This window comes from Capra hircus, chromosome 2, assembly GCF_001704415.2.
Source record: "Capra hircus breed San Clemente chromosome 2, ASM170441v1, whole genome shotgun sequence".
NCBI classification, from domain to species: domain Eukaryota; kingdom Metazoa; phylum Chordata; class Mammalia; order Artiodactyla; family Bovidae; genus Capra; species Capra hircus.
In genome coordinates, this window is record NC_030809.1 from 99,584,408 (window position 1) to 99,608,321 (window position 23,914).

A 23,914-nucleotide genomic window follows, 5' to 3' on the forward strand; every position below is an offset into this window, starting at 1 on the left:
ATGGGTTAAGAAATTTTCATGTGTGAGGAAAAGAACATTCTAAAATGCTTTCAGGGTTTTCGGATAGTACTAGTGTCCATAAAAATCTGTGGCCATGAATATGATTTAAAAGTGGGATTGGGATACATGTACATTTTTAAGAAGCAATTTTCAGACGCTTGGATACAGACAAGGATTTGAGTTCAGTGGGGTTGAGATCTTTGCCAGGCAAAAAATGATGAAGAGAGTTAAAGTTGGATGTGGTTGTAGTGAGCCTAGAAATTAGACAAGAAAGAGGGAGTAAGGACATTAGGAAGTAGATAGTGAGAAGTCGGATCTGTGTCTTTTGAACCTCATTGACATTGAAGATAATTGCCAGGGTAGGTGAGCTAGAATAGAGAAAGCTTGTAGGTATACAGAAGAGATGCTTAACACACAGATTTTAGGAGTAGTGCTATAAAGTGCAATGACAGGTCAAGGTTAATGACCATAAAGTGGGTGGCTGAGGTGGGGACAGGTAATATTGGAAGCAAGGATGTTGAGGAAGTCAGAATCAATTGTGGTATTTGTTGATGTGGAAATAACCAAGAAATAAGTTGTGTAAAGAAGCTAGGTGCTAAAGTCGTTAATGAATGAGGAGGAACTTTGAGTTTCAAAACAGCAATAGGTATTGGGGACATCTGTCCCTGTTTCTTGGTCCTGAGGTGCAAATGGTTGTTGGGAGGAAGTGATTGCAGAAGACTATTTTATCAGTCTGTGAGGCCCTGTGGTTCAGTCTTGAAGTTGAACAGGGAATTCATAAAGGAAATTGGTTGAGAAGAATTTACCTGTGTTGAGCCATGAGTACCAGGAGGACCTAGTGAAATATGACTAGTAGGGTGGGAAATTAGATCATAGTAATAAATGGACATACTTGTGTGGCAGTGATGGTCTGATGATGATAGTTGGGTGACAGAAAGATAGGTTGTGAAGTATGATGGTATTAATTTCAGTGTTAGTGATCTGTTGAAATTTGATAAACGTGTTCAAACTGGAGATGGTGAGTCTAGTGGAAAACTTTCCTTTCTGCAGCAAGATAGCAAAGGCCTCATTGGGGTAGGGGGTTATTTTTTTTTTCTAAACTAATCTGATCCCAAACCTGTGTGATGGGCCAGTCTTACCTGTAGCAGCCTCTTTTTGACTGTGTGATGTTATGAAAGCCTTCTAGACTTTATTAGGCACTGCCCTGGGGTGTTATAAGTTTAAATGAATGCTCAGCATGGTTCTTGACACTTAGCAAGGGCCCAGAAATGTTAGCTATTACCAGAATGAAAAACACCTTGACTCACCTTCTGTTATATTTGCAATTGGATTCTTAGTATTGTATAGGTAGGAAAACAAGTAATACAATATATTATTTAAGAACATTGGCTTTTGAGAGTTAGACATGCTTTGCATTGGAATAATGACTCCCCAACACTTAACTATAGGATTTTGAGTAAATCTCTTAACTTTGGTTCTCAATTCTGGTAGCTGATCAGAATTACCCATCTATGTTTTAAAAACAGATTCCTTAAATCCAATTTCTAAACATTCTTGAATGTTAAGTAGGTCTGGGGCTGGCCCTCAGTTCCATCAAGAGTCAAATTGAGGAATAGTTTGTTGTTAAGATCAAATGAGATGATGTTTATGAATAGTTTCTCACAGGATTGGGCTCACAGTAAGTAAATAGGTTTTAAAGGTAATGATACGTATTCATGGTGATGAATGTTAAGATCTCAAGAACTGAACCTTCCTGTTAAGTTTTCACAAGGCTTTCTCATATTTACTTGAAGACCGCATCTGGTAGATGATTCATTCTGATAGAGATTTGTTTAAACATTTAAGCAGCTGCTATATGTAGACTGTTAAAAACTCTGCAGATATTCAAAGATGAATAGAATAGTTTAATATAAGCTTAGGCAAATGTAGGCAGGGCCTACTGAGTGAGGTGGGATATGAAGGACACCTGAGGGATGTCCTGGATTAAATGAGGGGTCCTGGATTAAAGATTTCAAGGATAAATAGTTCCTCCAAGCTGCATATGGCCTTTTTGAACAACTTCCTTATGTTACTTGTTCCATAAAAGAGAAACATGAAGCCTTAAGATGTGAAAGACCATTATTAAATTGCATCCAGTGTCCATATTTTATGATCATCATACTTTTCCTGCTTCTGATTCAAAGAATAAATGTCTTAATAAGAGAAAACCTTCTGAAATGTCGCATTTTTTATATCCTCCATCTTGAATGTAGTATTTTTCAGTAATATATTTTTAAAGATTAAGAAAATATTATGAATGCATTTTAATTTCAACACTTTCAAGTATGCTTGACTTCTAAAAAGCAAATCGATACTATTCACCTACTTGATAAATAGAAATGTCTTTTGCAGTTTCACTCCACCTCATCTTGAGGTGACATAGACATGTTACTACCTCAAAATAGCACTCATTCATTTTCCTTTCAGCTGTTTTTAGAAAATGCATGTAAGTTACTACTACTGTTGTGTTAGACTTTATGCTAAATTTTTATTTAACGAATTGTTATTAAATAACACTAATTCTAAGAGTTTATGAGCTCTTCAAGACAGGCATGACTACTTTCTTAATGTTCAGAACTTCTAATATTTTTTTGGCACATAACAAGCACTCAACAAATGTTAAATTGAATCTAAATCTTTACCTTATTATGCATATGACTTATTCTAGTTTTTAGGACAGTTTTTCATTTTAAAGCCCTGTTTAAAAATGAACACAAGGAGGAAAATGGCAATATGTTTAATTAAACAAGACTGGTACTTAATTAGATACAGAAGCTTAGGAGTAACAAAATGTTGAGTGCATATAGGACAGAAGGAATTGTATTTAATTATAGTAAAAAAGTATATAACATAAAATTTGCCCTTTTAACCATTATTTAGTGTATAATTCAGTGGCATTAAGTAGATTTAAAATGTTGTGTAAGCATCACCACTATTTATTTACAAAACTTTTTTAAGTCATCCAAAACAGAAATTCTGTATCTGTTAGGCACTAACACCCTTCTCACCCTCTTCCCAAGCCCCTGGTAAATTCTGATCTACTTTCTCTCTGAATTTGCTTATTCTACATATTTCATATAAATGAAATCATACAATATTTGGGGGCTTTTTGTATCTTACCTGTACCTTATTTTGCTTAGCAGTTGTACCACATATCAGGACTTCATTCGTTTTATGGCCGAGGGGAGCTGTTTTTATCTGAAGAAGAATGGATCCCTTTCTTTGCCTCCTGTGTTATAGGGAAGACACATTTCTTAGACCACAGACAATCTTAGTGTATGTTATCACATCAGAGATACTGGCCTAGGTCTATGTAACTAGTTGTTTTAGATACCATGTTTTAATGGCATCCAGTCCCATCATTTCATGGCAAATAGATGAGGAGACAATGGAAATAGTGACCGACTATATTTTCTTAGAAGAAAGCAATGACCAACCTAGACAGCATATTAAAAAGCAGAGACGTTACTTTACCAACAAAGGTCCATCTAGTCAAAGCTATGGTTTTTCCAGTAGTCATGTATGGATGTGAGAGTTGGATATAAAGAAATCTGAGTGCGAAAAAATTGATGCTTTTGAACTGTGGTGTCGGAGAATATTCTTGAGAGTCCCTTGGATTGCAAGGATATCCAACCAGTTCATCCTAAAGGAAATCAGTCCTGAATATTCATTGGAAGGATTGATACTGAAGGTGAAATTCCAGTACTTTGGGTACCTGATGCAAAGAACTGACTCCTTGAAAAAGACCCTGATGCTGGGAAAGATTGAAAGCAGGAAAGGAAGGGGACGACAGAGGATGAAATGGTTGGATGGCATCACTGACTCAGTGGACATGAATTTGAGCAATCTCCGGGAGTTGGGGATGGACAGGGAAGCCTGGCGTGCTACAGTCCATAGGGTCGCAAGGAGTCAGACGCAACTGAGTGACTGAACTGAACTCAACCTTTATGGCTTCTTATCAAAGGACTTAAAGAGGAAGTAGGAAGTACAGATAATATTCCATTGTCAGCATCCCACATCAAAATATATGAGTATCTGGGATGGGAAAATAAACACAAGGTGGAGGCTTAGGTACCACAAGAATAGTACATGCACGTCAGGTGTTACTAGTTGCTCTTTTAGGAGACGTTACTGGTTTATGGTAGTAGTACAGTCTCCCTGCTGTCTCTTCCTCCCTTCCTTCCTTTTAGTTTTCTATATTCTAAGCTAAAAACCCACAAGGAAAAATGTTTTGTGGAGACATAGCAAAATTAAGCTTTATTTGTGATTTTTCTTTGTTTTTTCACCAGGTTCTTCACTAGAGGCTGTAACCACCTGTGAACTCTGTAAAGAGAAGTTGCAGCTTAACCTGGAGGATTTTGATATTCATGAACTACATAGAGCTCGTGCAAATGAACAAGTTAGTATATTTTGCCTAATTTGGTAAGTGTCTATTCTGTGCATAAAGGACAACTCTTGAAGAAAAGATTAAATCATGATCTGAAAACCTACATTAAAATAGTAACGTAATTTTCTTTTACTGTATTAAGTATAATTTTTCTTTACTTTCCTATAACTTGAAAATGAAGGGCAAAAAAAGCAAGTCACAGGTTTTAAATTATTAAGGTAAAATGTATTATATGGTTCCTAAATAAACCTGAAAATAAAGGCTTAGGAAAGTGGTCCCCAAACAGGCATGCTAACCTTACCTCCCCAGAGCTGTCTCAGTTGTGGATGCCTCAGTCCTGGAGCGTGATTGAAACACCTAGCCCTGGGTCTACATCCTCTCTCTTCTTTTAATGTTAGAAGCAGCTTTTTGTGTGTCTGTCTGCCCCCACCCCCCATGTTCTTCTGCTCTCCTAGTTCCCTCCAGTCTCCTTATTGCTTCCTGCAGCTTTATAAAGAATACCTTATGAAATCTTTTATTCCAAGTTCACATTGTTTATAAACCTCTTTCTTTTAGTATTTGTGTCATTTTAGTCTATTTATATAATGAATAATCTCCAATCTTATTTAAAAGTTTTTCAGATATTCTCATTTCTCAGATTTTTTTGATGTATATTGATAACTATTCTCCTGAGAATTGACTTGGTGACACTAATGTTTACTTTTTGAAGCTTTAAACTTTAAAAAAATTTTGATGTGCTTATGGAGAATGAAGAACTCAGTATTTCCTCCCTTTCCCCCCTGCCAATGGAAAATTCTGGGGCAAAAAGATGTTCAAGGAGATTACAGAGTTGACTCAAGAGCCATACTATACAAGTATGCTTAGCATATTCATTATAAAAAGAGATATGATGGTGGGAGAATGCATAAATGCTTGAAAAACACTTTTTAAATGAAGGAGTAATGGGCACTCCCTTTTTTTGATTAAGGCAAATTTCACATAAACATAAAAATCATAAGTGGAATCAAGCAACATAATCCTGTATGGATACCCTTTACTTTTAAAATGTAGAAATCATGAATACCCTTTGAAAAATCTGATTAAGACCACACTCAGTAAAATTTACAGATTCACAAAATTTGTATATGATTTAAAGGATTTTCAGATCCTTTGAAGCAGATTACTTCTATCCAGGTAAAGAATCACTCAATTAATGCAACTCTGGGCAATTGATGTAGCACAGATGCTACTCACACTAATGAGCCAGTTGTCCAAAGAGAATCCTAGTTTCAGCAAGGAATTGTCTTCAGTCTCCAAGGAATCTCTCTGGATAGCTGAGCATTGGTGTTTTAAAGAACAAGGGAAAGAGTAGGTAAAGGTAGAATATGGAAAGAAATTTTTTTTTAATCTTCTCAAAATGAGTAGGTTTCAAAGGATGGTTTTCTCCTGCTGTCCTTCCTTCCTTTAGGTGCTCTATCATGTCTCTGAAAGGTGGTTCTTTGCATTTCATTTCAACCAGGAATGTTTTCATGGTTCTCCAAGGATTGAATGGCCCACAATCTTAAATAATTTACAAGTGTGAGAAAATGTTAGGTGAAGTACAGAACAATGACAGTCTTGATTAAGCTTCTTCACTTTTAACTTCTTTGTTCCCTGTAAATCTTGGATTCTGGGGGCCTAACAACTGTCATTTTAAATAACTAGTTTAATACAGTTTATTTCCTCATCCAGTGGCTTCATTTTTTTCAAGGTGATGAATTTTAAAATTAAAAAAAAATTCTGGACATAAATTTCCTTATAAGTAAAAAATAAAAGTAAGAAGTGATGATATAAAGACAGTTTTTAAATCAGTTTCAAATTTTTTGAATCCTCTGTGGAATATGACAACAGGTGGTTGCTGAAGTTGATAACTGAAAACGTATAGCTCTTAACTTCAGATGAGTTAATTACCAAAAATAGTACAATTTAGATAGTTTACTGTATAAAAATTACAGGATAGTTTAGATTTTTAATAACACTATATTCATGACTTGTATTGTTAGCTTCAGAACAATAATTTTGAACCAAAGGACAGTTTTTACCCACTAGAAATTTCTATGTGAATCATCCAAGGAACAGTTACTCTGTTACCTTTATATTTATTGTTGCCTAAAAGTTAATTATATCATGTAATAAGTATTTGACCCATTTGAATAGGTTTTATTTGCATATATTGATACATAGCTATACATGAAATGGTAATTTTTAGGTAAACATTTATAGCCATTTGTATTAATAAAATCTGTTAGGTGCATTATAGAATTAGATCATTCATTCTGCCCTCAAATGAGTTAAAAGCCCCACTTTTATATATAAGTCATTACATAACAGAAGACTGTAAATTAAATAGGATATTCATACACCTGTTTGTATCACAGCATTAGTACAATTATATTATGGAGGATATTTCTTGATTTAATAGATGGCGCTATATCTCTAAGAACTGGATATGAATACATTTCCTCTAGTTATCAGTATATGAATGTCAGTCTCTTGTCTATTAATTTTTCATTCTCCATATATCTTCTTTTTCTCATTTGCTTCCCTCTTGAAGGCTGAGTATGAGTTTATCAGCTCTGGTCTCTACCTAGTTGTGTTATTGCACTTGTGTGAACAAAGCTTTTCTGATATGATTGGAAATACGAATGAACCAAGCACACGTGTCCGAGTAAGTAACCTTGGAGCAGGGGGAAAGGGAGGATATGATGCAGCAGTTGTTTGCAATGGAAGGCAGATTGTTTTATGTGTTCACACACTATTTCCTTTGGGAAGTTCCTATATTAAAAGCTTTCTTAAAAGTAAAGGTATTGTAGTTTTAATAGAAATTACTGTCTTTATCAAGGAGCATAAATTTTTCATAAAGCTGTTTTTAAAAAGAAGTAATTTTCTAGCTCTTGAAGTTAATTGGAATATTGGTCAGTGAGAAACAGGGACTTGGAAGTACTAAGGAAAATGCTCTTTCTAACAAGACTCAGTGTTACAACTTAGAAACCTGATACTGAACTCCAAAAACTGAGAGAGTATGGGAAATTAACTTCATTTTATTCATTACTATCCTGTAAAAGATTATCACTCTAGTAGTTTTTAAGCATCTGTATTTCAAACTACTTAAAATTTGGACTGTTTGGTGTTTACTCTGTACATAATTGCCTTAGTTTAACACGTGAGAAAGTTGTTTGTTAGGTATTTTTAATTAAATGGTACTGTTATGGAAATTTATACTCTACTGCCTTGGCATTTTATGTAGCAGGGACTAGAGTCTACATGTCATTACAGTAGCATTCTGAACACGTGATTCTTGAAATGTCTTCATAAATATGTCCTTCAGACAGTTTTTTATACAAATGTTTTCTTTGGTGATAAAAATTCAGTAGAGTTTATGGTGAGGTATAACGTTTCTGTTATATTTTAAAAATTATCAAATAACAAATTCAGTGTATATGGATAGAACTTTTTTTGTAATCATGTAAACATTCCTACTAGCCAATTGTTAATTTTTATCATTCAGAGAAAAGAGAAGGAACTCTCAAAGGCTTTCAGAATTTGAGCAAAAATCTCTTGATTTCTAAAAAGGCAACTTGTCTCTTCAGAATAAATGAACCATATTAATTAATATCTGTTGAATTCATGCCTTTGTAAAAGGTATATACATTTAAAGTACAGAATCATATGTCATATTTTTAGGCAGGAAAGTAATTGATTTATATTTTTTAGTTGACCACTGACAAATCATTTGGTTTCAAAGTGCAAAGGATTAATTTTCTCCATAGTTTTTGGAAGTGTTATACTTATGCAAGAACACAGTGGTATTGAATAAGATTATTGTTATCTGCTCCCAGTTTCTATATGATTAATACATAATTTCTACATAACTGATAATGATATATAAGATGTTTTTAAAAGTCATATCATTAAAAGCTTGTAATTTTTGATGTGGGGGATGAAAGACCCCCCCTATTTAAAGGCTTAAAATTATGTTTGACTTTTAAGTAGAAATGAATCTCTTATACTGATTCTCTCTAGATCCATTTGCTACATTTAAACTACTGTATTTCTTTCTGCATTGTTTCTAGTTTATTAACCTTGCAAGAACTCTTCAGGCACATATGGAAGATCTCGAAAGTAGGTGGAATTTCCCCTCCCCAGACTTGTTGAATTTCCTTTTGCAAATTAAACCCATAGAACAAAACCCAAGTATATATACTCTACCAAATTAGAGTTTCATTTATAGGCTTAATAATACCAGAATAATTGATTTGGGAAAGATGGGTTGGGCAACTGACATTAGTTTAATAGCATATTTTTTTAATTGCATTAATTTTAATGTATAGAAGGATATTATTTTAACCATCAGTATTTTGCTTTTATATAAAATAAAAATATATTTAATCACCTTAATTTTAACACTTCTAATGTTAACACTTTTTTTAAAAAGACATGTTTAACTACTAATCAAAACACATTTCTTAATTGGCTAGATTTTTTGTGTATGAAATTTTGTTATTTAGCTTTGTTAGATCATAAAAGGTGTTCCCTGGGTTTATATACAGTTCGAGGAAAATAGGAGTGAAAGAGTCCTAATTCTGAGTCCCTAACAGAAGCCATAGTTTTTTTTGTTTTGTTTTTTTGTTTTGTTTTGTTTTTTTGCTCCTTGTTCAGGTCCTCATGGACCTTTAATAGGCAGCCAGCTACGCCAGCAGCTCCAATCTCTTAAGATCACGTTCCAGCTTTAGGACTTCTGCCTGGGCTCCTTTGTGAAGGCACTTAATGCCCAAATCTTTACAGGCATCTGCACAGCTTACCCTCTTCTCAAAGTCCTACAATCTCCAGGGTGCTTCATACCAGGTGGGCACAGATATTGGTGGCTCTGGAACAGTTCTTGGGAATCCAAGATTACCCTACTTAGCTATTGTGCTTTTTTACCCAAAGCAATTGGCACTCCCCATGATCAGATTCCAGTACACTCTTCGAAGTGTTATCCAGTTGATTATCTTCTATACGCACCTTTAAAATACTTGGACTATTATATGTAGTCTGTGTAATGTTTTACCTTTAAAGAAAATTTAGCATCCCAATTTGAAGTAAGGTTTCAAAAGGACCTAATCCTCCTTTTTTAAATTCCTTGAATATTCTTAGGCATGGGTTTTTGTCATTGAGTTTGTACAATTTTAAGTTTTAAAAGGATTTAGAGCTGCAGTTAGGTGATACAGTTTCACAGTTTTGGTTCGTATGTGTGGAAATGGATGTAAAGGAGTCAAAATGGTATAATAAAGTGGGACTTCATTGAGTGTAAATCTTTTTTTCCTTCATACCTTCTTAGTTCAGGTCCATCATGTTGGCTAATACAAAGATCTCTTTTTTGTAAGTTATAATTTATATTTTGTCAAATGTGATGAGAGTAATCTGTTGCAGTGTACATTTACCCAGATTGCTGTTAATTTTTTTTACTAATGTTCTTATTTAGAATTTAGTTTATTAAGCACGTGAATGAAAGGGAAAAGATGGAGTTGAAATATGTATATCCAGACTGAGGGTGAAAGGTGTCGTGGGTGTTACTAGTTGACTCCTAAATACCAGAGTACTAATATATTCTGAAAACTGGTTTTGACTGAATTTTCTTCTGTAGAGTTAATCCAGTAGAAAACAGAAATTCTCTGAAAAACTTTTATTTTTTAGTTTGACATTTCTCCATGATATATATAAAACTTAAGTGTAGGATTTTACTCCTTATGAGCTAATTAAGTCTATGCTTGGTATCATTTATCTAAAATTTCTGCAAGGTAAATATATGGAGACTTTAGTTTCATCTGTACATGTTGCATGATTTTTTTCTTGTTGATTGCATTTGCTGGGTGCTCTTAAATTGTCCAGTATTAAATATAAGAAGAGTGTGCATTTATCTTTTCTGCTCTTGATAATAAGGGAGATGCTGGTTAGATGTTTATTTCCATTTTCCTTCACATACAGTTTATACAGTCTTACACTTACTATGTCCTAAGACATTCAAGAATGTTTTCTATTAAACTCTTGAGCTACTAATGACTCTAAAATAAATTGAGGTCAGAACTGTTGCAAGAGTGGTGAGTCTTTGACAACATGGAGGCATAGAAATACTCTCAACAAAAGGTTTTTACTAAATCCAATTATTTTAATTTAGGCTGTATCTATATAAAGCTTTTTTGACTAAACAGAACTTTTTCTTGGCATTCTATAGACATAGCTCTGATGTAAATTGCAAGAACATCCATAACCTATTATTCTATTTCTATGTACATTTTTTTTCATTCTCATCGGATACATCAAACATGCAGCGGTAATAAGCCAGATTCTCCTCAGGTGTGTGAGAGCACTTGCCTCAAGTTTACTCTTTGTCTAGTGTATTTATCATTAGCTGTTATGGACACAAACTGATTTCAGGAATGTTTTAGATGTTCTTGAACCACATTTTAAAATTTTCATTTCAATAAAAACTAACATAACAAAAAATTGTGGGGGTGGGGGCATTGTGGCTAGGCGTCACCTACAAACTACCCTAATGCAGTCATCATAATTTATCATTTTGACCAAACAGTATATAATAAATTGGGATTTTTGTTTTATAAATCATTGCTGTTCTGGCTTCATACTTACACTTCCATTCTCATCCCCCTTAAAATCATCCTTGATCATCCTGTTTTCTTTCAACAGCTTCAGAAGATGATTCTGAAGAAGATGGAGACCATAACAGAACATTTGATATTGCCTAACTGCAAATAGGACAAATGGATGATCTGTGAACAGGCGTTATTAAAACTGGCAATTACGTATGAGTGAATTTTGTGGGGAAATGTCTGTTGAATATATTATCTCTATAGAATGAATATATATATATTCATATATACACATTATGCATGTATATATATGTTCATTCTCAAGTGTTACTGAATTAAAATTCTGCTGGACCTTTAACATTGCCAGTGAATCTAATGTTTATAAACTGGTAATTAAAAGTATTTTTCTTTTAATGAGTGGGGAAAGTGTTACCCTTGTTTTAAATAAGCAATGTTGACAACCCTTTTTTGTGTTCTGATTACTGTAGTTATATTTATGAAGAAAGGTTGGTGTTTTGGTCTGTTAGTGGTAAAAGTGGGACAAAATAGGATTTCAAAATAAATTGCCAGATGGCACCTAAGTATTTTTATTTTTAAAATGCCTTAAGTTGCAGTTTCAGTTTTATAATCATTTGCTTCCAGTGTTTAAAAAAAAATAGGGAGAAAGTTAAGAGCATTATATTAGGTTTCCAAATTTAATTTGAATTCTAAATTCACTTCGCAGTAAATCTAATTTTCTAAAAAAGTATATAAAAATAAAGTGTACAAATGATGGATAAAGTTTTGTATTGATTTGGAAAATGCAGATTATATTTGATAGACCATAGTATGTAGTATGTAGATATTCCTCTTAGGAATATTGCAGCTGTAAATTATATCAAAATTGCTAGCTAAATGCTGTTTGTTTAAAAAAAAAATTATTGCAATCTCAAGTTAATGAGATACTTTTAAGGCCCACATTCAGAGTTTAAAACACTGGTTTTCAATGTGTTTTTTAGTGTTGTCACTTCTTTATAGATAAATAAGATATAAATAACCTGTTTGGATCCTGGTTGTTTTTAACTGTTCCTTGGTAATTCTAAACCTTTATTTGATGACCTAATATTTTTCACTACCTTTAGAGAAGAGATGAACATTACCTATTCACCATGACTAGATTAACACTGTGGTCCTGAGTTGTGTATACATCCATAACACTGTATATTTTCTTCATCAGCACCCTTAGGATACACTTTAAAATGCCTTCAGGTGGTTTCAGGTTAAATAAAGTCTATGTCAGACTACTTTTTCAGAATCTAAATAGAAACTATGTAATTTCCCAAATGTGAGTCAACAGTTTGCTCACTTTCAGACTGTTGGTCTTAATGTAAAACTTTGGCTTGAAATAAAGTGCATACTGATTTACTTTATAGTTTGAAATGTTTCCTTTTAAACTGGTGCTCAAAGAAGCCTTCAATATTATAGCCAAAAACCTTACAGTTTCAAATTCCATTTTATATGAAAATAACTGTTTCTAAACATTTGCTCAGCTTCTCCCTGTTACCTTTGTATTACCTTCCTTAAAGCAGATATGCAAAATTTAAGGATGCCAGTATCAGTATCTTTACTACAGGTCTTTACTTTGAATTCAAAACATTTATGCATTTTAATAGAACTCAGTATGAAAATGTAATGTCTTCTTAACCTACAAAATTTTTTATTTAAAAATTTGAAGTAAATGGTAGAATACATTCCATTGATATACATATAGTTTATTTATAGTTTTGCTAAATTAACTGCTAAATGACAGATACACAATGACTTGCTGCTGCTGCTAAGTCGCTTCAGTCGTGTCCGACTCTGTGCGACCCCAGTGACTTGAGCTTTATAGTATTCTTATAGTTTGTTAGTACTACTTAGTATTTCAGTATTATATAAGCTTCTAATTACCTGTAAATGTGAATTAGAGGAAATAAGAAAAATCTTTCATTGGTTATCATTTTTTAGATTCTGAACAAAATAGAGACCATACAATACTCAAATTCCTAAGAATTTAAGAATACAAATTTCTAATAAAATGTTAAAAGTAAATGGTAAATGGTAACTAAAAGAAAGGATGGTAACAACAGCTACCAAAGCTAAGAATTACATTGTCATTATTAGATAGAATCAAGACATTTGAAGAAAAGCAGTTTATACATTCTGAGTGTAAACAGGCATGCTTATGTTATTACTAATATTAAAAAGAAATACAGACTTGAATTATCCAGTTATCCGTTGAACAATGAATAGACACAAAGGCCTGTTACAGATGTTCAAATATATAAAGAGAATTAAGATTTAACACTGCATTACCAGGGCCTTTTAAGGACTTGTTTGAAATCAAACATGAAAAATCAAGTCACTCAGAACAACCATTTTGGTAGAGCTGTCATTTGAAATGAACTGAAGAAATTATTAGTTATTTAGAAATGGAACGGGAGACTGGAACATCATTTTCCAGTGAAACTTTCTATCATAATGGAAATATTGCCAAATATGGTAGCTACTAACTGCATGTGATCTGAGCATTTGAAATATGGCTAGTGTTAATTGAGGAAGTGAACTTTAAGTTGCCACATGTAGCCAGTGGCTACTAAAATATATATTGTAAAGATTTGTGATAGAAAGTTTTAAGAACAGAAAGTTGGTCTTAATTCTTAAAGGATTGGTAGAATTTTAGTTAGAAAAGCAGGAAGGAATTCCAGTCTAATTTTCACGATTAATAGCCCTGTTAATACTCTTAATAAAATAGACATTTCAGTCAATAACACAAAATCTCAATATTACAAAACATAATTGTGTAGTAACACCCAGTTCTTTAGTACAACAGTCACATACATTATCATCACTTTGTAGTTCACTCATGTCTTGTTAAAAAAAACTGCCATTAATTGTGATGAGGAATGATTCTGCTTCATGGTGGCCAGTGGAAACAGGTGTCACAAGCCAAGACTTTGTTGCCACTGGTTAAGCTTGAGAGAGTATCTCTACATATGAAAAGTATTCCCATGAAATGACTGATGGGATATGCATTAGGGAGAGACGCACTTTCCTTGCACTTTATGTTTCTTCATATAGTAAATACAATTTTGTTAAGTACATACCTTATCTTTTCTAGTAATGTTGTTATAAAAGTTGCTAAAGAAAGCATTCTTGCTTCAGCTGTACTGCATTTTCACTTTTTACCACCAAATGATTCTGTCTTAAAATGTACAGTATACGTACCAGAAACTTGAACATCATCACTACAGTAGTATGCAGTTCTCTGTAGTTATTGCTTACACAGTTTTCATGTCATTGAAATACTTCACTGAGGCTTGGGAAGCATGAGATAGATAGGAACATAGGATATGGCAGCAGGAGAAAAATCCTTAAAGGGCTCTATGCATTACCCATGTCAGCCTCCTCTACACCGTCCTGGTATGGTATGGCTGTAATTATTTTGCTTCACAAAATCTTACTGAGATCCTGACAATTTATGATCAGTGCTAAATAGTATTAATGCTGTGGTCCAAAACAGTATTCTAAAAAGTATTAAAATTATATAATTATATGGCATATGGGGTGTTAAAATCTGTAAAATTTTCCACATCTAATACATTTAAATCCTAAAGGGAGATAGATATATTAGAGGAATTATCAGAGTAACCAGCACAAGTGATATCTAAATGAGAATCTTTTAAGGTTAGGTGTATTCTCCATATCTTATTGGTAAAGGAGCAAGACAATAGAAATTGCTAAAGATCTAGTGATTGCTAAAACTAGCGGTAAGTAGAATTTTTTTCCAACTAAGGTGATTCAACTCAGTGGAAGGAAGATAGAGGAGGTAAGACAAGTAGACTGGATTTTTATTTTTACCTGCTTTCCTTAATTCAAGTGAAAGATGCACTTGGGAGGTGGTCAAAACCATTAAATTATATCTAAGGTGGTTACTCCTTTTGTCTTTATAATGATCCTAAAGATAAATTTTGTCATGATCAGTGATTACATAAGAGTAATGAATGTTACTGCAATAAGGTAATATATCATAAAAACTAGTTTTCATTATCAGGTTTTACATTGAAATCATGCAGAAGAATCACTGAAAGGTATTTGATGTCTTAATCTGACATTTCCAAAATCTTAATTAAATTGAATATCATATTCATTTTCCTCTGCAACTACTAAAACACAGTCATCATTATACGGTGATTGGTGTGCAGTTGAAAAAACTGTAGTGAAACCAGAATCCAAACTTCTTTTGTACAAGAACCAAACAACTGCTCCCAAAACTGTCAAAATTACTGTGCCAGCAATCACCAAAGCTGATATTAAAATGCGGTTATCTGAAAAAGATAAAATATGGGAAATCAGGATATACAAGTTGCTAGTATTGCTTTTTGGGGAGCATTAATATAGTTTCATCACTTAGATATTTACCTATTTTTGAGAATTTCTCACATTGGTTATGAAAACAATGTTTATTACTATCAAGATTTATATTTCTTAGCTTGAATAACTGCCATACTTCAAAATTTGAAGTAGACTTTGCAGGTCTCCACTCTACTTTTAAGACTCTGAAATAGAAATTATCCACACTGTTTCACTGTGTTTCAAATTGTGTATATCCTTTTATGTTCTCCAAACTATATATGTACGTAGTTTAAAATTTGTATTTCAACAAGGTATGTAATGAAAATACCATACTATTCCCTATTACTATTACCCTTAATTACCTTTCTAAATAATGTGCTTACACTCCTCTTTAATTTAAAACTGTTTTAAAATTGTGGTAAAATATGCAAAACAAAATTTACCATCTTATCCGTTTTTCAGTGTACGGTTCAGTAGCATTCAGTGCCTTCACACTGTTGTGCTGTGTCACCACCATACATCCAGAGAACTTCATCTTGCAAACCTAAACATCAACTCCCCATCCCCACTCTCCCTAGCCCCTGGTAACTGCCGTTCCACCTTCTGTCTCTGAAGTTGACTACTCTGGTTATTTAATATAATTAGAGTTACACAGTGTCCTTTTGTGACTGGCCTTATTTCACTTAGCTTAGTGTCCTCCAGGTTCATACATATTGTAGAGTTGCCTTTTTAAGGCTGAACAGTATTCCATACCGTGTTTTGCTTACCCAAATCTGTCAATGAACACTTGATCTGGTTCCACCTTCCTGGCTACTGAGAATAATGCTGCTATAAACATGGTGGTTTAAATATCTGTTCAAGTCCCTGCTTTCACATTTTGGGGGGACATAATGGATTGCTGGATCATATGATAATTTAATGGGAAGCATCAATGAGGAGATGTTATTGTTTTAAAAAATATTCATACATAACTTGCAGGTACATTTTTAAAGTCTTATTATTAAGCTAAGAGACCTTTCTACCTTCTTATAAAAGTTATACTTTACATTGTTACATAGTTAATATTTAAAGAGGTCTTTAATACTATTCAGTACTTTAATATGCTAGAATCTTAATGTATTCTTACATGTGGGAAAACTTTAACAAAAGACCATACTTACCTGATAAATATTTCTTTTCATATGGGACTGGAATATAAAAGGAAATCATCATTAATTTAAATATGGCTTATTCTAAGATTGATTTTAAATAAATAATTTAAAACAAACCTTTTACTAGCTTAGAATTAATATTCTTTATATTGTTTGGCAATGTGTCTGTATTAATCTGTTTTGAACTTAGTTAAAAAAGATGTAGAGGACTAAAAATGCATTAGTTCAAAAAGTGGGAAAACAGTAAGGAAACTCAAGAAAAAGACAATGTGATGAAGTGAGGGAAACAAGATGACTTGGGTTGGAAAGTGCAAACATAAGTAAAGAATACACCTGTGACCTTACCTCATACAGGTTTGCTGTTTATGATGTTTTGAAGTTATAGTTTATTTAAAGCTGTGGCTTATATAATGAAATACTGGGCTGGATGAAGCACAAGCTGGAATCAAGATTGCCAAGAGAAATATCAATAACCTCAGATATGCAGATGACACCACCCTTATGGCAGAAAGTGAAGAACAACTAAAGAGCCTCTTGAGATGAAAGTGCAAGAGGAGTGAAAAAGTTGGCTTAAATAAAGCTCAACATTCAGAAAACGAAGATCATGGCATCCAGTCCCATCACTTCATGGAAAATAAATGGGGAAACAGTGGCTGACATTATTTTGGGGGGCTCCAAAATCACTGCAGATGGTGATTGCAGCCATGAAATTAAAAGATGCTTACTTCTTGGAAGGAAAGTCATGACCAACCTAGACAGCATATTAAAAAGACATTTAATTTGTCAACAAAGGTCTGTCTAGACAAGGCTATGGTTTTTCCAGACTATTTTTTGGGGCTCCAAAATCACTGCAGAGGTGGTTGCAGCCATGAAATTAAAAGACGCTTACTCCTTGGAAGGAAAGTTATGACAAACCTAGACAGCATATTAAAAAGCAGAGACATTACTTTGTCAACAAAGGTCCGTCTAGTCAAGGCTATGGTTTTTCCAGTGGTCATGTATGGATGTGAGAGTTGGACTATAAAGCTGAGCGTAGAAGAATGATTTTGAACTGTGGTGTTGGAGAAGACTCTTGAGAGTCCCTTGGATTGCAAGGAGATCCAACCAGTCCATCCTAAAGGAGAGCAGTCCTGGGTGTTCATCAGAACTGATGCTGAAGCTGAAACTCCAATATTCTGGCCACCTGATGTGAACAGCTGACTCATTTGAAAAGACCCTGATGCTGGGAAAGATTGAGGGCAGGAGGAGATGGGGACAACAGAGGATGAGATGGTTGGATGGCATCACCGACTCAATGGACATGGGTTGGGGTGGATTCCGGGAGTTGGTAATGGACAGGGAGGCCTGGGGTGCTGCAGTCCATAGGGTCGCAAAGAGTTGGACACAGCTGAGTGACTGAACTGAACTGACCTGAGGCACAGTATATGAAAAGAACCAACATTCTAAAAATCCCAAGAAACACTGGAAGTTGAATGCTAGGACCATAAAAATGTGACTAATTAGTCAAAAACCCTGCTGAGGCAAGTTAAAATTGTATGGGATTCCAGATTTAAAGAAAGGAAATAATCAGAGGCAGATGTATAGTTTTGGTTTGCAGTTCGAGTAGAAGGGGGGAATATTAAGGATGCAATGTGGGGAAATGGCTGTCTTGTCTTGCTTCAAGCATCCTAAAATCATATTTTGAAATTTAAATGCCTTTAATGAGAAAACAATTCTATTTAGAAACAAAATCATCTAATGTTTAACAATAATATGAAAATATTGTGGGACAGGATAATTCTGTTCATTAGATAGCATTGTGATGCATAAGAAGAAAACTTACGTTTTAGTCCAGAATTATAAACTATGATATAATTTTTCTTTGCCTAATCAAGGAAGTCCTTGTACTGAATCAAAATTCTTTGTAAACTAACTAGAATTTTGGAATTAACCATTATTCTTCACCACTTACACTGTTTAATCAAATCACATCAAAGAAGCTATGATAATTCCTTTGAACAGCATAAGAAAATTTTGACTTACTAGCTCTAAGAATAAGCAGAGAATGCCTGATTCACATAGTCTGGTCCTACCTCTAATGTAATAGGATTACATATTTGCCTTCCAAGAGTCTTGGGTGCAAACCAACCTAATCATCATCTGAAATCTTACTTCCTGTATTTATTGAGGCACACAACTCAAAAGTTATTTAAAAACGAGCCCTGCTTTCCCCACCCTTAGAATGGAAAAAGGCCTTCAGTTATACTTACTAGCTGCTTTACAAAGGGTTCCTTCCACAGAAGAAACTTCACAATTTCCTTTTTTCCAATCACCTGTCTTGGTGTGCAAAAAGGCACAGGTGTCAACTAGCTCCTCGCCATCTTCTTGGTCTGACCACTTATTAAATGTCATATTTGAGTTATCAAACCACTTGAAACTGGCATCTGTCAGTTAAGGAATATTTTAACATTATGACAGTATAAAATGTTAAAGTCAAAGGGTCTAGCTTTATTTTTATTTTTTGATTATGGATTGTGGGATCTCCATTCCCTGACCAGGGGATTGAACCCAGGAGCTCAGCATTGAAAGCGTGGAGTCCTAACCACTGGACCACCAGGGATTTCTTGGGTCTAGATTTAAAGGTGGGAAGTTACTAAGGTATGTTTGATCTAAACTTTTGATTGTAGGACTTAAATTGGAAGAATATATCCTATACACAGACCAGAGATTCTAGTTCAAGAAGGTTCTGAAAAAGATCCCATTTTTTATTAAACAATTTTCATGGAGAAATAATCAATAGGTAGAATATTAATGGTAACCTTAGTAATTGCATTTGATTTTGAAAATATATACTTTTTATTTTCAGTAGTGACAATAAATACATTTCTATAATATTACCTTGATAGTTTTCTATCCTATTGTTAATACTACCAATATTATTCTACCATATTACAGAAATAGAGTCTAGAATCATATTTTAATCCAGATGAAAGAATCAACTTTAGCTCTCATATGGGACACACATCGAGCTGTTCAGTGAAAAGCTGTGGTACATGAGCACATACTGAAAATACAGTACCTGGAAGCTGCAGGAAATACCAACTTGAACTAGAGACATGAAGCATCTAAAAGTTATTACTAACATTAAGAGAGAACGTAAGTGTAAATATCACTTACCATCTGTGTCAAAAAACATGCCTAATAAGATATCAGCTGGGTCTTTCCATTGCTTTTTCAAAGTATCCAGTATAAAAGCATTTTCTTCTTCATTATGTATGCTTATCATGTCTGCTCCTGAAATTATTTTAGGGAGAGGAAGTCAGCATGTTCTCCAAATCAATGAAAGTCACATGAAGCATATACAGATTATACGTTACTATACCACATATACTTTTGTTATTGTCGTTGGGTCGCTAAGTCGTCTCCAACCTTTTGCAACCCCATGGACTAGCCTACCAGGCTTCTCTGTCCATGGAATTTTTGAGGCAAGAAAACTGGAAGTGAGTTGCCATTTCCTTCTTCAGGGGATATTCTCAACCCAGGGATTGAACCCACATCTGTCTCCTGCATTGCAGGTGGATTCTTTACCACTGAGCCATCTGACAAGCCCCACATATACTCTTACACCCTTTTAAAAAAAAAATTAGCTTGGAAATGTGATGCACATTCCTGAAAAAACAATCGACTCATGAGAAAAATAAAATGATAATATGATAAACTGAATCATACCTTTATTTCATTCACCTAGGGTTAGTAATCTCAACATGGAAACGGAAAATCAGGGGAAGGCTTAAGTGGGAAAACATACTTCCTGCAATTCTCAACTTTTTACTATCCCTTTCTCTAGTCTTCATGGCCCCTCCTGCCCTCAATTCACATTTATAGGGAGCAGCAGCTCTGACACTACTGAAGAGAGCTGAAAAGTCCCAAGACCTAATGAAGTTCAAGTAACAGGCAGTTACTGACCTGCCTCACTTAACTGACCACTATGTGCCTGCTGCCTGAAGCCTACCCCTTCCTATATTTTCTGCTGTGGTCATCCTTAGAAAACTCCTGCTTAGGGAAAGTGATAGAGGAGGTCCTTGTTTCTTGTTCTCAATGGATAGCTGATTTTTCCTGGGAGACTCTCACCTGGTTCAAGAGCAGCAGTCATATATATATATATATATATATATATATATATATATATATATATATATATATATCTTAATGTCTCATATTTTATTATTGTTTTAATCTACATTCTACATACACTATAAAATATGAGCACTTCACTTTTTCCCAGATATATTTAATCTTATTTCTTAACCCAAGAAAGATGCTCTTACAAATTAAAAAAAACTTTCCACTGTCTTAATTGGATACTACTTAGAAAACACTAATGGATTTAGTTTCTCTCATGATATTGTATGATTTTTTGTAAGTGAAAATAATGAAAGACATCAAAGCTTATAGCAACCAGAAATCTAGTGGGGAAGGTACATCTAACTCGGGGGAATATACATCCTTTCAGCTATACTCAGCTAAGTGAGCAATTAGCATCAAAATGTTCCTAAGAAACATGACTTCCCAGTCTCGGTAATTTTACAAGTTTAAATTTTCTTAATTTTCCAAGGAGAAGTCATTGATCCTATACATTTTTAAAGTTATCGTGGAAGTTTTGGATACTACAACTAATTCAAATACTACATAGAGAGAGAAGGAAGTCTTTTCTACTATTGGGCTTCTTCTCTTGGGCTTCCCTACTGTAGGCTACAGTCCACGGGGTCGCAAAGAGTTGGACACGACTGAGCGACTTCACTTTCACTTTTCTACTATCAAATTCTTACCAAATTATCCTGACTTAAAAAAAGACTCCTGAAAACTTCAGAATGCTGTCTTGGATCAGTGGCTCTCCAACTGTAAAAGTGAAAGTAACTCAGTTGCATCCATCTCTTTGGGACCCCATGGACTCTGGTCAGAATACTGGAGTGGGTAGCCTTTCCCTTCTCCAAGGGATCTTCCCAACCCAGGGATCAAAACGGGGTCTCCCACATTGCAGGCAGGTTCTTTACCAACTAAACTATCAGAAGCACAACTATAGTGTGCACCAGAATCACCTAGGGGGCTTCCCTGGTAAAGAATCTGTGGCAAGGCAAGAGACGTGGATTTGATCCTTGGGTCAGGAAGATCCCCTGGAGAAGGGAATGGCAACCCACTCCAGTATCCTTCCTTGGAGAATTCCATGCACAGAGGAGCAGGGCAGGCTGCAGTCAATGGAGTGGCAAAGAGTCGGACATGACTGAGCAACTAACACTTTCATTTTCAGAATCACCTACAGAGGGCTTGTTAGAAGTGTTAGGTCCTACACCAGAGTTTCTGATCTAGTTGGAGGAACATGGAGCCTGAGAATTTACATTCCGAACCAGTTCCCAGGTGGCACTGATGTTGCCACTGAGAATTATAGGACACTTACTAGGCTATTTATGATGACTCAAAATTCATAATTTTTTGGTAATTAACAGATAACTAGAGATAAGAAAGTGTTTTTAGCTCATGATGTGGTAAGAAATGTATATCAGATGATTACTTTTACATCTTTTAAATGAAGCTTAAAAAATAAATTAACTGTAAGAAAAAGAAAATTATAGGACTTAAAATCTCTCCCCAAACATACCATATTATGTTAAAGAAGAAAATCACAAACTAGGCAGACTAGCTTTATTAAGAATAAAAAAGGGGAAAAACATTGTCTCAGACTATTTAAAAGGCAATAGACATAGAGAACAAAACTAGTGGTTGACAGTAGGGAGAAGGAAAGGGTCACGGGCAATATAGGGGTAGGGATTAAGAGGTACTATTATGTATAAAATAAGGTACAAGGACATACTGTACAACATTGGATATAGCTGATATAGTAACAAATGGAATTAAAACTTGCTTAATATTGTACATTGACTGTACTTAAAAAAAAATTCATCCTCACAAAGGGAAATATACCACAATGGATGTCTGAATATGCAATTTCACTAGTAAAAGAGTGAAAATTAAAATAAGCAGTTTCAGAAGTGTAGATTAAACAGTGCTGACTTAGAGTGCAGAAAGATAGGAACTCATAAGTGGATAGTTGGAGAAAAATTAGTTAAAAACCTTTTTGGATACAATTTTGCAAGAAGGCCTACATAAAAGGTCTACATAAAGTATAGGGCTACATAAAGCCCTACATAAAAGTATACATCTTTGACCCAGCAATCCTGAACAATTTATGCTAAGACAATCACTGGTTCTGCTCAGATAGGCACAGTGGTTAATGTTCATCACATTTATGACACTAGAAGATTGGAAATAATAACCAATATTAGAGAATTAAATCAATAATGGCATATCTGAAGAATTGATGCTTTGGAAGTGTGGTGTTGGAGAAGACTCTTGAGAGACACTTGGACAGCAAGGAGATTAAACTAGTCAGTCCTAGTTTAGGAAAGGAAATCAATCCTGAATGTTCATTAGAAGGACTGATGCTGAAGCTGCAGCTCCAATACTTAGGCCATCTGATGTGAAGAGCTGACTCACTGGAAAAGACCCTGATGCTGGGAAAGATTGAAGGCAGGAGAAGGGAACGCCAGAGGATGAGATGGTTGGATGGCATCACTGACTCAATGGACATGAGTTTTAGCAAGCCCCAGGAGATGGTGAAGGACAGGAAAGTCTGGTGTGCTGCAATCCGAGGGGTCACAAAGAGTCAGACATGACTGAGCAACTGAACAATGGCATATCCATATAGAGAAGTATCATGCAGTTATTAGGAAATATACATTCTATATTTACTGCTATGGAAACATTTTTAAGTGAAATACAGATTATGGAACAGTTTGCTTAATATAATCCCTCTCTCTACATATATATATATATATAGAGAGAGAGACATATATGTGCATATGTACATACACACATATGGAATGTATATTATAGTAGTCACGTATGATGTGAGAATGGGACCATAAAGAAGGCTGAGCATCAAAGAACTGATGCTTTCAAAGTATGGTGCTGGAGAAGACTCTTGAGAGTCCCATGGACAGCAAGGATATCAAATCAGTCTATCCTAAAGGAAATCAACCCTGAATGTTCATTGGAAGGACTGACGCTGAAACTGAAGCTCCAATATTTTAGCCACCTGTTACAAAAAGTTGACTCATTGGAAAAGACCCTGATGCTGGCAAAGATTGAAGGAAGGAGGAGAAGGAGGCGACAGAGGATGAGATGGTTGGGTGGCACCACCAGCTCAATGGACATGAGTTTGAGCAAGCTCTGGGAGATAGTGAAGAACAGGGAAGCCTGGCATGCTGTAGTCCATGGGGTCACAACATAGGCTTCCCAGCTGGTGCTAGTGGTAAAGA

At 34.7% G+C, this 23,914-nt stretch overlaps 2 protein-coding genes across 11 annotated transcripts in view; one reads left to right on the forward strand and one right to left on the reverse strand.

Moving 5' to 3' along the window:
- The window catches only part of MARCH7 (membrane associated ring-CH-type finger 7), a 47,593-nt gene extending 35,150 nt beyond the window's left edge, over positions 1 to 12,443 (forward strand). For 5 of the 9 annotated variants that reach the window (XM_018063557.1, XM_013969446.2, XM_018063558.1 and 2 more), the window contains 5 exons: positions 4,329 to 4,438; positions 6,999 to 7,112; positions 8,518 to 8,566; positions 9,230 to 9,289; positions 11,132 to 12,438. In XM_018063557.1, coding sequence (XP_017919046.1) covers positions 4,329 to 4,438; positions 6,999 to 7,112; positions 8,518 to 8,566; positions 9,230 to 9,289; positions 11,132 to 11,190 — 392 coding nt within the window. In that variant the 3' untranslated portion in view covers positions 11,191 to 12,438. Of the gene's footprint in view, positions 1 to 4,328; positions 4,439 to 6,998; positions 7,113 to 8,517; positions 8,567 to 9,103; positions 9,290 to 11,131 lie in introns of all 9 variants that reach the window. The other 4 variants (XR_001296552.2, XM_005676076.3, XM_013969466.2 and 1 more) reach the window with 4 other exon arrangements.
- The window catches only part of LOC102168948 (CD302 antigen), a 119,533-nt gene continuing 108,325 nt past the window's right edge, over positions 12,707 to 23,914 (reverse strand). For both annotated transcript variants that reach the window (XM_018063553.1, XM_018063546.1), the window contains 4 exons: positions 19,716 to 19,832; positions 18,809 to 18,982; positions 16,569 to 16,595; positions 12,707 to 15,380 (listed from right to left, as the gene is read on the reverse strand). In XM_018063553.1, coding sequence (XP_017919042.1) covers positions 15,178 to 15,380; positions 16,569 to 16,595; positions 18,809 to 18,982; positions 19,716 to 19,832 — 521 coding nt within the window. In that variant the 3' untranslated portion in view covers positions 12,707 to 15,177. The remainder of the gene's footprint in view (positions 15,381 to 16,568; positions 16,596 to 18,808; positions 18,983 to 19,715; positions 19,833 to 23,914) is intronic.